This window comes from Miniopterus schreibersii, assembly GCF_964146895.1.
Source record: "Miniopterus schreibersii genome assembly, chromosome: 4".
Classification (NCBI taxonomy): domain Eukaryota; kingdom Metazoa; phylum Chordata; class Mammalia; order Chiroptera; family Miniopteridae; genus Miniopterus; species Miniopterus schreibersii.
Window position 1 is genome coordinate 32,351,712 of NC_138105.1, and position 15,158 is coordinate 32,366,869.

The 15,158-nt window shown below is 33.9% G+C and overlaps 1 protein-coding gene across 1 annotated transcript in view; it reads left to right on the forward strand.

The window, feature by feature from the left end:
• HSPA4L (heat shock protein family A (Hsp70) member 4 like) overlaps positions 1–15,158 on the forward strand; it is a 50,200-nt gene that overhangs the window by 21,231 nt on the left and 13,811 nt on the right. The window contains exons 5-13 of the mRNA XM_081134338.1: positions 285–384; positions 721–854; positions 2,997–3,241; positions 3,367–3,443; positions 4,482–4,633; positions 5,094–5,206; positions 7,548–7,681; positions 10,329–10,528; positions 13,590–13,685. Coding sequence (XP_080990464.1) covers positions 285–384; positions 721–854; positions 2,997–3,241; positions 3,367–3,443; positions 4,482–4,633; positions 5,094–5,206; positions 7,548–7,681; positions 10,329–10,528; positions 13,590–13,685 — 1,251 coding nt within the window. The remainder of the gene's footprint in view (positions 1–284; positions 385–720; positions 855–2,996; positions 3,242–3,366; positions 3,444–4,481; positions 4,634–5,093; positions 5,207–7,547; positions 7,682–10,328; positions 10,529–13,589; positions 13,686–15,158) is intronic.

Genomic DNA, 15,158 nt, shown 5'->3' on the forward strand with positions numbered 1-15,158 from the left:
ATATTTTGGAAATCCTGCACTATTATTTTGTCTTATTAATTGATTTAAATTTGTTTTGTACTTTAGGTCAACATTTTATAGGTCAACATTTTATGGTATAGAATAGCCAAAGTTAAAAAAAAGAAAAAAGTATATTTCTCATTTATTTAATTAGAACACCATTGTTTGCCTTAAGCTGTACACCAGTTTCAGTGCAATTATTTTACATTTTTCATCTGATGAAATGTTTAAGTAAAATATATTACATCAAATTAATATGCTTAATTACTGTTTTTAAATACCAGATTCCTAGCTTTTTCACTGATGCTGAGAGAAGATCTGTGATGGCTGCAGCCCAGGTCGCAGGTTTAAATTGTTTGAGATTGATGAATGAAACTACTGCAGGTCAGCACTTTGCTATTTGAAATCACTGTAAAAAAAAAATGCTGTTGTGATTTTTTTTTTAAACTGTTATGTACTGGTTCTTGTAAGCTTGTCATTTTGGAGTAAAACATTTTGGCATGTTTTACATTGGCTATAAGAATCATTAATATTATAGAGTTATAGATGGGTAAAGAAAAAAATTAAAAACATTAAGCAAATAATGAAAAGTTAAGTTAGTTTGAAATTAATAATTTGCATTACTATACTCTGTATTAAAGTGTGTAGTATCAAAGTGACTTGTGTATTTTCCACATGATTGCTATGCCGGAAATAACCTAATTCTTTGTTCTTACACAGTTGCACTAGCATATGGAATTTATAAACAGGATCTTCCCCCATTAGATGAGAAACCGAGAAATGTAGTCTTTATTGATATGGGACATTCTGCCTACCAAGTCTCAATTTGTGCTTTTAACAAAGGAAAACTTAAAGTAAGTAAAGAAGTGATTTGCAATATTTTACTTAATGGTTTAGAGCATCTAAGACTATATACAGAACCTTAATTTCTGGGTTTAAATCTTGGCTCTGCCACATAAAAACTGTGACCTTAAGCAAGTTACCTAACGTCCCTACACCTTTGGTTTCTCACCTGAGGATAATATCAGTAACTATCTCATAGAGTTTTTGAAGACAAAATGAGTTAACATATATAAAATGTTTGGAATGCCATATAGTAGGTACTATAATATGTGTTAGCTATTTGCATTGTTGAGGTGTTACATCAGCTATCAGGGGCCATAAATTTACATATTTATCTATAAATATACTTAGGAAACATTTTCTAAAATGATTTCATTGTTTTTAGAAACCTTTGTATCTAGGACTCCTGACAAAATGTTCTACAATATAGCATTATTTACTTCTATGTGCTTATCTTCTTATAGTCTGTATTCGGTTTTATATTTATTATCTTATCCAGACTTACACATTCTGTCTCTCCATTACACACATGTAGGATTGACACAGAAGATGAAATGTTTTGGGTTATCCAACTCCTTTTAGAGCCTTTTGCCTTACAGCTTATATTACTATAACATCATCCTTGTAATCAGAAAATTAAATGGAGATGACTCACACTGAATGTAGGGTAGTTTTCTGTAAATTGATTTAATCTTTGGTAGTTAGTCTTGAATTTTAATTTAAGGAAAATTAAAAGAAAATTTCCCTTTTTAGTAGATACCTTAGAGTAGTAATCTATAATTTTTATACTATAGACCCCTTTGAAAGTTTCATAAAAGCTGTTGCCTTCTCTCCAGAAGGATGCACATTTGCACAAGTCACATACCAGTACAATTTTGCATTTAATTTTGGGTAATACTGGACCTCGTGAGAAGTCCATACATGGATTCCCTGTGCTAGTCTGTGGGAGGACATCCCAATCAGATTATGCTCACGTGCTTACCACTATTTCACCACCCATGTTTACCACTATTTCACCACCCATCCTTGTGAAAAAAAAGCTGACATAAACACAAACAGTGGGATTCTGTCTTTTAGTAGTCACTGTGTAAATAGTCATTTCTGCCCTTTACCCTGGGGAGAGAGACTAGCTGTTTTGGTCCTATGACTTAAGAGCTCTGATGTTGAAGTTCTGTGACTTGTCTATTCCTGTTCCATCCGATTGGTAGCTGGGGCTTATTGCTCAGCCTGCTTACCATGTCAAATTCTTGTCTCTCTTCTTCACACTTTTCTGTTTTCTTGTTTTGTCTCTCCTATATTCTTTTGTTTCTTCTGTATTTTTATAAAAATAGCTTAGTGGGGTTTTTAAATAATTGAAGGCCTAATTCCTGATCTATAAATCGATCAATTATAGTATTTTACTTTATTATTTTTTTAATTTTTAAAAATTTATCTTTATTTTTGAAAGTATTATAGATGTCTTCTTTTTTCCCCATTGACCCCTTCTACCCCACACTCTCCCTTCACCTGCCCCAAGCCTTTACCACACTATTGTCTTTGTCCATGGGTTATGCATACATGCATATAAGTTCTTTTTTTTAATTATTTTATTTTTTATTTTTGTTCAAAATATTACAGATGTCCCTTTTTCTCCCCAATGACCCCTTCCACCCCATCCCACCTCCCTCTCTAGTCCTCTCCCTACCATTGTCCCTGTCCTTGGGTTGTGCATATATGCATAAAAATTCTTTGGTTAATCTCTCCCCCTCCATTTGGTCTTTGTATCAGCTTTCCTTGGCTGCTTTGTTTTTGACTATATGCTTATGACTGTTTCTTTGTTCTGATAAACTTGGTTTTTGGCCTGGCCTACCTGTTCAGTGCTGTTGTAGAATCAAAGGATGTGAAATGGTAGTTTTAGTAGCTGTAACTCAGTTATTTCAGAATTATAATTATTCTTAAAGTACGATATCTTGATCTATAACCTAAAGCAGATAATTCAGAGTGAGTAAATATGTTGGCTAAATATAAATCATAATTATATAAGTTATTTCAAACTTGGTACCCCTGTGATTTTTGACAAGTTTTTTGGCTTTGATTTTAATTTTAAAAGATTTTTGTTTGTTTGAAAGCATCTATATTTCTGAAAATTCATTTCTGGTTTTTCAATTAAACAGGTCTTGGCTACTACCTTTGATCCATATTTGGGTGGCAGGAACTTTGATGAGGCTTTAGTAGACTACTTCTGTGATGAGTTCAAGACTAAGTATAAGATAAATGTGAAAGAAAACTCTCGGGCCTTGTTGCGTTTATATCAGGAATGTGAAAAACTAAAGAAGCTAATGAGTGCAAATGCATCAGATCTTCCACTGAACATTGAGTGTTTCATGAATGACCTTGATGTTTCTAGTAAAATGAACAGGTACCATCTATGTTTTCAGATGAGAAAGTGTTTGCTTATTTTATAATGTTAAGATTCTGTTATTTTAGAAGATATGCTAGATTTTTAGGTCTCAAAATAGTGAATTTCATTTCATTTTTCCACAGGGCTCAATTTGAACAATTATGTGTTTCCCTCTTTGCCCGAGTTGAACCACCATTAAAAGCAGTAATGGAACAATCAAGTAAGTGGAGATTATTGGACTAACCATCAAAACTGTCACATGAATGGTATAGGACAGTGATTTTCAAACGGTGTGCTGCCAGGTTTTTTAAAACATGCAATACTTGACTAGTCAGGGGCACTGACTTTTTTCTGCTTTAGATTGTCAAATTAAAAAATGACAACAGCCAACACAACAATAGCCATCCAGTGTGAATGAATCAAAATTATACCTAATTTTTGTCAGGTCAGCAAAATACATATATTTTTGGTGTGCCACAAAATTTTAGTAATTAGTTTATGTGTGCCATGAGATGACAAAGGTTGAAAATCACTGGTGTAGGAAATGGTAAAAGTATAAAATTTCATCTGTTTTTTGAAGGTTTATATTTCTTATTTTAGAGGAGGAGATTATAACTCATTCTTTATTCATAAAAGTAGGGCAGTAGAAATGGATTTTTGCAGACTTCTCCTGGTTCATTTTATTGTTTATATCATAAAACTAATGCTAGTAAAAATTGAGGTGTTTAGAAGATTCTAAGTAGAAATGGGGACATCTTGCTTTTTGTTAAAGTTTTTGGTAATAATTAAAAGTACCTTCTGGCCTGGCCGGCGGGGCTCAGCGGTTGAGCATTGAGCTAGGATCTAGGGGATCGCGGTTTGATTCCTGGTCAGAGCACATGCCTAGGTTGTGGGCTTGATCCCCAGTAAGGGGCATGCTGGAGGCAGCCGATCAATGACTCGCTCATCATTGATGTTTCTATCTCTCTCTTCTTTTCCCTTCCTCTCTCTGAAATCAATAAAAACATACTTTTAAAAAAAATAATAAATCCCATGAGGTGCTTATTTTTATTGTCACTCCATCACCAAGTACAGTGCCTGACACATAGATAATTAGTGTTTAAGTTTTGCCTTTTATTTGCCTATCTTCTTTCCTTTTATTCTTGTTTTGAGGAAATGAAAAAATCCACTCGTTAATAAAGTATTTTCCAAGGTCTGCTTTTCACATTGTTATAAAGATTTCCTTACTTTTCTCAATTAAAAATATTTTGCTTTCCAGACTTACAACGTGAAGACATAAGTAGTATAGAAATTGTAGGGGGAGCAACTCGAATTCCTGCAGTGAAGGAACAAATCACTAAATTCTTTCTTAAAGACATAAGTACCACATTAAATGCTGATGAAGCTGTTGCAAGAGGATGTGCATTACAGGTATGATGATTATTTTGTTTTAGAATATATATTTTTCCAGAAATATGGTGATAGGCCTAAAAGGAGTTTAAATATTACCTGTTCTAACCACTTGTCAATAGGCTAAAAGTAAATTGAAATTATTCCTGAAAAGTAAGTCTTGTGTCTTTCCTATTTATATTTTTAAACTATCATAAGACAATATGTCTATAACTCTACTAAAAGAACATTTATTTTATGAATCTGCATAATCCCATTTAAAATTCTTTTTTGAGATTTTAAAATATATTAATTTTTGTAAGGTCACAAAAAGAATACTCTGACACTTTTAAATTTTAACTAGTTTCACCATTAAACAGTAATTTTTAAAATGTAACAGTTTTATTGCAAGTACTTTATTAGGCAGTTTAATCAAGGGTAACCTAGGGTGTGTTCTGTTTGTTGTTTGTTGATTTAAATATGGTGTACATCTTATTTGCAGTGTGCAATTCTCTCACCAGCATTTAAAGTGCGTGAGTTTTCCATAACGGACATTGTTCCCTATTCAATCACATTAAGGTGGAAGACCTCTTTTGAGGATGGAACTGGGTCTGGGTAAGTTTTTGGTTTTTTTTAAATATAATTTTATTTATTTATTTATTTATTTATTTCCAGAGAGAGGAAGGGAGAAGGGAGAGAAAGAGAGAAACATCGATGTGAGAGCAAACCATCAATCAGCTGCCTCCTCCTGCATATCCCCTACTGGGGATCAAGCCTGAAACCCCGGGCATGTGCCCTGATTGGGAATCAACTGGCAGTCTTTTGGTGCACAGGACCAAACAGCTCAACCAATTGAGCTATGCCAACCAGGGCAAGCATACACTTTTTTAATGCATACATTGATCATCTGTATATCTCCAGTGCAACTTGCTTTTTAAAATATGTTCTATATTACCTTTCTATGCCAACTGACAATAACTGTTTTTTCAGCAGTTATATGTGCCATAATTTAACCAATACACTTAAAGCTTTATTCTTTCTGATTTGAGCAGTGCTTTTAGGAACATCCTTGTAACATCTCCTTGTTTAGTTAAGTTTGGTATATCTGTAAGATAACTGTGTAGGACTGAAATTAAGCCAAAGAGTAAGACATTATTTTAACTAATACTGTCAAATTATTCACTAAAAAAGATTTATCAATTTATATTTCTATTAACAGTGGATTAGATTACCTGTTTTAGCTCAATTTCTCCTATACTTTTAACATTCTAATAGTAAAAATAAAGTACTTTGTCATTAAATTTGTATTTCTAACTATCGTCAGCTACAGTCTTTCATACTTGTATTGACAAATATGTTTTCTTTTCTGTGGACTAACCAGGATTTAAATAGATTGTTTCCCTACAAGAACTATTTGTGTTTCAAGTATTATATTTAACTATTTTTTCAAAGTGTAGCTTATACAATAAAGTAAACCTGTGTTTAGGTTTTGAATTTGCTTTTAAATTTTTGTTCTGTGTACTATACTATACATCCACACCCCCAAGAAATTGAAATGTTTGCACAGATTTCAAAAATATGGATGATTGCCGTGGCTGGTGTGGCTCAGTTGGTTGAGTGTCGTCCCTCACATCAGAAGGTTGCCAGTTCAATTCCCGGTCAGGATACATGCCCAGGTTGCAGGTTCAGTGGTCCGGGTGCCTGCAGGAGGCAACGGAGTGATGTTTCTCTCATATCAATGTTTCTCTTTCTCCCTCTGTCTTCTTCTCCCTCTAAAAAAAAATAAAGATTTTAAAAATCAGTTTTTAAAAAGTAAAAAATATGAATTATCAATCTGATCTCAATGTTCTGCAGAGCACTTAAATGGCATGTGTTTTGTGTCAATTTTGAGGCAAGAAATATTCTTTTAAGCTAATTTCAGTTAAAAGTGTAAGTGATCTTGAAAAAAATTACAAGAAAACATATGGGGAGTTAAATTGAAAAGTATATTGTAGTGACTACAGTAAGAAAATAGAAGGTAGTGGTGGTGGTAGGTTCTTGAATATTAGGATAGAGGAAAAGTCCATGAATGTGAAAGTTTAAACCTTGCCTAATTAATAGGATGATGCTATGTATTGAAGAATGACACTGGGACACTATAAACAATAGTTATAAACCTTTTATACTAAGGAATAGAAATTGCTTTGTAGGTTTTAAAATTTCCTGTACTGGAGAGAAGAAAATACTACAAATGACATTACTGTATCAACTTAAAAAATTGAAATATGGATTATACGTTAAAGTGTCAATGTAAATTTATAAAGTTGACAATTGTCCTATGGTTATATTAGAGAATATCTCTACTAGGAAGTACACATTGAAGTATTTAGGGGTTAATGGCCATAAATGTATGTAACACTCTGGATTGTTTCAGAAAAAAAATATACACACAGACTGTGTGTGTACACTCAAATGATGAAACAAATGGGGTAAAATGTTAACAGTAGCAAATCTAGGTAAAAGATATATACAGGTGTTACATGTCCTGTATTTATTTTTGCAAAATTCTGTAAGTTTTAAATTATTTCCAAATAAAAGTTCCTTTTTAAAGAAGCTAGAATAAAAAAGGTTACATATGACAAGTATTTTGGAAACTAATGGATAGGATTTCGTCCTCAGATGTAAGCAAAAAAAACCCCTATGTATTGGCCTTAAGACATATCTATTCTCAGGTAATTTTTCTCTTTTTAGTAGAATTATTTTATGATGACAGACATTCTAAAAACTTTGAGCCATAAACCTGTGAAAATACAGGTTTATAGTACAACCAATCTCTTTTTCTGTACATTTGTGCATAGAGAGAAGTCTTTATAATTCCTGCTTAGCTTATGAATTAAAAATGAGATGGATTCTATAATTACTTTCATAAGCAACTTTCTATTTGTTTTGAACTGAGTGTTTTCTCACTCCATTTTAGGGAATGTGAAGTATTCTCTAAGAACCATCCGGCCCCATTCTCAAAAGTCATTACTTTCCACAAGAAGGAACCATTTGAACTAGAGGCGTTTTATACTAATTTACATGAAGTGCCTTATCCCGATCCAAGAATTGGTAAGAGAACTCAAGAAAAAAATTTTCATAAATATTTTACTTTTATAAGTAATATGTTAATATTTGAATTAAGGAAACAAATAAATTGATATTTAAGCTAAGCTAGCACTGGATTTTAAAAGAGATATTCCATACCTTTTTCTAGATATGCACTTCTTAGTGCTCAGTTTACTTCTGGAATAACAGCAGGTTTGAGTGTTTTTTTTAAAAAAAAATATTTTTATTGATTTCAGAGAGAGGAAGGGAAGGGGAGAGAGAGAGTTGAAACATCAGTGATGAGAGAGTCATCATTGATCAGCTGCCTCCTGCATGCCCTTGACTGGGGATCAAGCCTGCAACCTGGACATATGCCCTGACCAGGAATCGAACCTTCTAGGATCCTAGGTTGATGCTCAACCGCTGAGCCATGCCTTGCTGGGCAGGTTTGAGTATTTTTAATTTATTTTGACATCTATATTTAAAGTACTCTGTAATTCACCCTAACCAGTTTGGTTCAGTGGTTAGAGCTTTGGCCTGCGAATGTTCCTGTGTTCAATTCTGGTCAATGGCACATACCTTGGTTGCAGGCTCAATCCCTGGCCCTGGTCAGGGTGCGTGCGGAAGGCAACCAACTGATGTATCTATCTCACATCAATGTTTCTCTCTCTCTCCTTTCCATTCTCTAAAAAGCAATGGAAAAAATATCCTGTAGTAAGGATTAAAAAAAAAAAAGTATTCTGTAATTGGCCTGAAAGGTTTGGGTAAGGATTTTTTTTTATGGAAAACTCTAATCAGTAAATTGAAATTGTGCTGTCAGTCTTACTATATTTTTTTATTTTAAACTTATGGTCCTTGGCAACAAGTAGAATGAGTATCATTGCATTAATACGCAAGTTAGAATAGGAGACTGTTGTATCCATTTTAGTTGAGTAATCTTCCTAGAAGATAAAAAGCAGTCATGATTTTATATCATTTAAAAGAGACAGAATAATTTTTTAAAAAATATGTGTTTTTTGATTTCAGAGAGAGGAAGGAAGAGGGAGAGAGAGATAGAAACATCAATGATAAGAGAGAATCATCAACCGGCTGCCTCCTGCTCACTGCCCACTGGGCATGTGCCCTGACTGGGAATCGAACCTCATCTCCAGATCCATAGGTTGATGCTCAACCACTGAACCACACCAGCTGGGAGAGAAGGAATAATTTTAAGTTTTAAAATTCTCTATGTACTGATTTTATTGATAGACTAGAAAGGGGGTGATATAAATATTTCAAGTACATTATTTAAATCAGTAGATACAAATTATTGAAGGTGGTATTAGTTTGCTAGGGTTTCTGTAACAACGTACCACAAACTGAATGGCTTAAACAATAGAAATTTGTCTCAGTTCTGGGTGCTAGAAGTCTGAAATCAAGGAGCTAGCAAGATTGCTTTCTGAGGACTGTGAGGGAAGGATCCATTCTAGGCTTCTCTCCTTGGCTTATAGATGGTCATCTTCATGTTCATATAACACTCTCTCTGTATGTGTCTCTGTCTCCACATACATGTCATTGAATTAGAGCCCAGCCTGACAACCTAATTTTAACTTGATTAACCTCTGTAGAGACCTTATCTTTAAATCAGGTCACCTTCTGAGGTACTGGACAATAGGACTTTATATGAGTGTGGGGGGGCAGGGTGTCTGACATCACAATTTCAGTTTACTGATTAGAGTTTTTCCATAAAAAATAATCCTTACCCAAACCTTCCAGGCCAATTACAGAATCTTTTTTTTTTTTTTTTTTTTAATTCAACCCACGACATAGGCCAACCAGATTGTTTACTACTCAGTTTTTCTGCCTAGTATTCTCTTTCTATATATATAATGGATATCATTATATATTTGAGATTTTTTTTTAATAAAACACTAGTAGATTTTTTTTTTTTTTTAATTCTCACATGAGGATATGTGATCTTACTGATTTTAGAGCGAGAGGGAGAGATAGGGAGAGAAAGAGAGAGAAACATTGATGTGAGAAACATCAATTGCCTCCCCGCAGGGGATCAAACCTGCAACGTTTTGGTGTACAGGACGATGCTCCAACCAACTGAGCCACCCAGCCAGGGCAACATTAGTAGATTTCTTAAAGTGGAAAATTAATATGACCTCTGTAGGTATTAGTGACTGTAGGTATTATAGCAAAACGGCCAACAGCCATTTTGCTATAGGAAAAATCCAGAAACATTTTAAATAATTTTATTTATGAATTACCAAGATGATTTTGATTTTCAAAGCTTGCAACAGAAAGGGATAACTTTATATTTGGTTTCAAACTCAGAAATTGAATTTAATTTTGGTTTTAGAGCAGCAATATTCTAAAACATACTTAAAAGTTATATTGCCTTGAGTCAGATTGTCCTTGGTTAAAATCCCAGGTCTCCTTTTTTCTAGCATTGATGATTTTGGGCAGGTTGCTTAACCTTTCTGAGACTTAATACCAAGTTTATTAAGGTATGAAAATGGTGATCTGGGGAAAAGACCTCTCCCACAGTAATTAATCTGGTTGTGGTAATAACTTTACAGTTACTTGCCAGCACTGGAAAAATGATAGTCAAATTATTGAATTTAATGAATTGAATGAGTTAATCTGAGGCCCATATACTGATCAGAACTCTCTTTTCTTTAAGGGAGCTTCACTATTCAGAATGTTTTTCCACAGTCTGATGGTGATAGTTCCAAAGTGAAGGTTAAAGTTCGCATTAACATCCATGGAATCTTCAGTGTGGCTAGTGCATCAGTAATTGAGAAGCAAAATATAGAGGGGGATCACAGTGATGGTCCTATGGAGACAGAAACTTCATTTAAGGATGAAAGCAAAGATGATGTGGTATGTAGAAATCCTATTTCAAGTTCCTCTAATAAAATATGCAGTATTTTAATCATAACTGGTACTTTAATAGTTGAAAACATTCATCTCTCAGATTTTGTTCTGTTGTAGGCATTAGTATAAGCTTTTTAAATAAAAGCATCAAAGAAGAATTCCATTTGAAAGGCTGTACTCTTTCACATTGTAGCAGGTTTCAGAAGCTGTGCATCTTTCATAGGGTTATATGGAACATGTGCATTTGTGTGTTTGGAGTCATCTTTCCTGAATCCTCCTTTATTTCCATTAAAACCATGTACTATGGCTGGCTTTTTCAGTTTACAAATAAAACCAATTCATACTGATACGTTTTGAACTGCACACACACATTTTAAAAATAAAAATATATGCTTTAAGATTTTTCCAGAGCTCAGTTGGGGATGTCTGTGCCATGTGAGCGGAGGACTGTGCTGTACATTCAGTAACACTAAAATACATATTTTTGACAGTTTATTTCTTTATGAAAGAGTTTGTGACCCTAACACTATATTTACTCTTGGTGTACTAGAAATGAAGGAATCTTAGGAGAACATGATTATATTCCATTACACAAAGTTTTCATCTTTTTATGTGTACTATTTGTTATTTTTAATGGCATTTGTGAGATTTTTTTTCCAGTCATAATTGGTGACCCCTAGATTTTTCATGTATGTATACGTAAAAAAAATGGTTTTTGTTTTGTTTCAGAGGGGTACTAGACTTATTAGGGGGATCACTTTGTAAGTTATATAAATGTCTAATCACTGGGTTGTACACCTGAAACTAATATAATATTGTATGTCAACTGTAAAAAAAAATTGATTTTTAAAATAAATTTCAAGACAGTTTCTTCCTTGTGAAGGTTATCTTTTGACTGTTTTTATTAATAATTACTGCAGAATCTTTCAGATTAGATCAGAATTCTACCACTGCTCTTTTAAAGTAGTTCATTTAAGGACCATGGCATTTTTTTTCTTTCTTCCTATGTATTATTTTGCTGTTACATCCTTCCTTATACTGAGAAGGAAATATCCTAATGTGTTATGAAGATATAGTCAGTTTTTCATAAATTAATATAGTAGGTGAAAAGTTAATTTTCTTGTAGTTCACAGTAATTTTGGAAGACGTAAATTTAATCCATTAAGATTCTTTTTTTGTTTTTTAATACATCTTTATTGATTTCAGAGAGAGGAAAGGAGAGGGAGAGAGAGAGACAGAAACATCAATGATGAGAGAGTCATTGATCGAGCCCGCAACCCGGGCATGTGCCCTGACGGGGAATCAAACCCTGATCGCCTGGATCCCAGGTTGACGCTCAACCGCTGAGCCACGCCCGGCCGGGCAAGATTCATTTTTACTAAAATTGAGAGCACTCTGTGTGCCTTCTAGGATGAGTTCTTTGTAACCATTTCACTTTCTTCACTTCTTTTTCTTAAAAGTCTCTGCTGAGACATTGATTTTTAGGCAGAGGAAGGCAGACGGAGAGAGTTGAAACATCAATGATGAGGGTCGTCATTGATCGGCTGCCTCCTGTACGCCCCCCACTGGGGATCGAGCTGCAACCTGGGCATGTGCCCGGACTGGGAATCGAACCACAACCTTCTGGTTCATAGGTCGATGCTCAACCACTGAGCCTTGCAGGCCAGACTGGAGCATTTTTTAAAGAAATGGTAGGTCACTCACTAATTGGCTTGATGGCACAAAGGACATTATTATGTAGAAAAATACAGGCATTAACAACTGAATGGAGTGATTTAGACGCATTGGATTCTGAATGTGAAGAAGTTTTAGAACTACCGTAACCACTTTATTTGGTTAATTTGCCTTTAGATGTATAAATATAGACACAATAGAAGAACTCTTGAATAAGTATAAAATAAAAATGGCATTTTGGCCATTTAATTGGCAGCATTTTTCCTTAGTATTACATGGAATGGAGTTAATAATATAATTGTGTCTTCCTATATTACTATCAACTCACCACTGTCACTTTTTTTTCACTTCTTCTCAGTCACAGGGTCGGAGAAACTGTACACTTGGAAGGGGCGGGGGGGGTTGAAATTTTGGAAATAATTGACCTTTTAACGACAAAGAACACTTCCAACTAGTTTTTCTCTTTGGCACAAATGAATTTTTTTATTATTAAAGATAGCCTTCTGATATTCTATATGTGCTTAACTCCAGATTTATAAGAAGACCTAAATTATACTGATTCCTAAATTCTAAGCTTTCTTTTCTTCGGGAGGATGGTCAAGGATAAGATTTAAAGAAAAACACAGAAAAATCTAATACTTAGGATTGTTTGCCAAGTGGAGAGTCCATTTTGGCAGTCTTAACTGGTTGCAATTTTGTCTTTTAGTCATTAAAAAATTTTTTTTTAAGTTTATGTTGTAATAATTCAGAGACATCTATTTCGACAATTTTGATGTACTTCCTTGAGTATTTTACTACATTTAAAAAATATAGTTGAGTCCGGCCGAGCGTGGCTCAGCGGTTGAGCATAGACCTAGGATCGAGGCGATCAGGGTTTGATTCCCGGTCAGGGCACATGCCCAGGTTGCAGGCTGCAGCCGATCAATGACTCTCTCATCATTGATGTTTCTATCTCTCTCTCTCCCTCTCCTTTCCTCTCTCTGAAATCAATAATGATATATTTTAAAAAAATAAAAAATATAGTTGAATTTATGTAATACTTAAATTTTGTATCTTTTTCACTTCATTTTCTCACATTAAGTTCTTTATTAACATTTTTCATGTCAAGTTTAGTGGGTGGTTTTTTTCATAAGCTTGCTTTTGTGAATTTGACTTGAAATGTTTCCATTCATTTTGTGCTTTTTTTTGGACCACAGATGAAACAAGATTTTTGCACAGCATGAAATAGATCTTTTCATTTTAATTACCTGTTATTTGTAGTTATTGTCATGTGAAAAACAAACTTATGTTTTACTACATTTACACAGTTCAAAAGAGGCTTGAACTCTAAGATGCTGTTTATTAAAAAAATAAAGACAGTAGAAATACTATCAGTTACTTATTTTCTTTTCAGGATAAAATGCAGGTTGACCAAGAAGAAGGTCTCCAAAAATGTCATGCTGAGCACACCCCAGAAGAGGAAATTGATCATACAGGAACCAAAACAAAGGTTAGTTTTAGTATTTCTATGGTTGTGTCTTTTTGGGATTGATAATCCAAGTTAATGTATTTATAATGCATGCTTTTAATATATATATTTTATTTTTTGTTCAGAATATTACAGCTGTCCCATTTTTCTCCCTATTGACCCCTTCCATCCCACACCCACTCCCCTCCCCAGGTCTTCACCACACTATTTTCTGTGTCCATGGGTTATGCTACACTTGATATTTTTAATCTTACTACCATGGAAACATAGAAAGCATTAACTAGAATAAATACATTTCAAAGACTTATAATATAGAGGATGCTTTGAAGAATGAACTTTGATAATACTATAGGTAATATTAACTTTTTAATAGGAAGAAAAATGTGTTTTTTGGTAACTTCTTTTCTCATTAAAAATCATACAATCTCAGAGAAAACAGAAAATGGAATAACCAAATGAAGAAAACTTAAGTTAGCAGTAACCCTGCACCTCAAAGTTAACTACTATAAGCATTTGGCTACATAGTATAAAATATTTTTCTTTGTGCAAAACCAAATATTTTTGAAAGTAAAAATGCAAAGGATAAGTAAGAGTTATTGTTTTACTAAGACATCATTGTCATTGTCATGCTAAGCAAGATAATTCAAACAGAAAAAGTCAAGAACCATATGATTTCACTTATATGTGGGATATAAAACTGAAAGTAGCAAATGAACAGACAAGACAGACAAAACTCACAGACAACAGTATGGTGGTTTCCAGGGGGGGGTGGGGGTGGGGATATTGAAGTTTAAAGGGGTTCAAATATTTGGTGACAGAAGATGTGACATTGTGTGGTGGGTGCATTATGCAATGTACAGATGATATACCATAGAAATTACACTTAAAGCCTATATAATCTTATTAACCAATGTCACAGCAGTAAATTTAATTTTTTAAAATGACATCATTGCTGATAAAAGAAGGGAGAGACCTTACCCCAGTCACCCAGATAAATGTGGCTACAGCTCTAAACTGTCATCTTCAACACAGTTTTTCTAACCTGAACAGAATTTAATCTGTGTTGGTTAGCCATGTACATTTTTTCCAGAGGTTATAAAGGTAAAGTTTTAACTAGTCTTAGGCTCTTACATAATTTAAAACCTGAAACCTTTTTTCTAAATTTTTAATTTTACCTAATGTTTTTTGCTTTTGTTTAATAGCTTTATTAAGGTACTATTTACATACCATACAAGTCACCCATTTAAGTTTACAATTCAATGGCTTTTAATATACTCAGATTTTTGCAACCATTCTCACAATCAATTTTACATTTTCATCATCCCAGAGAGAAGCCCTGAACCCATTAGCAGTAACTCCCTATTTTTCCCCAGCCCTCTTCCTGCCAGCCCTAGGCAAGCACTGCTTTCTGTCTTTATAGATTTGCCTATTCTGGACTGCTTCTTCCACTAATGTTTTCAAGATTCATCCAGGATGTATCAGTACTTCATTCCT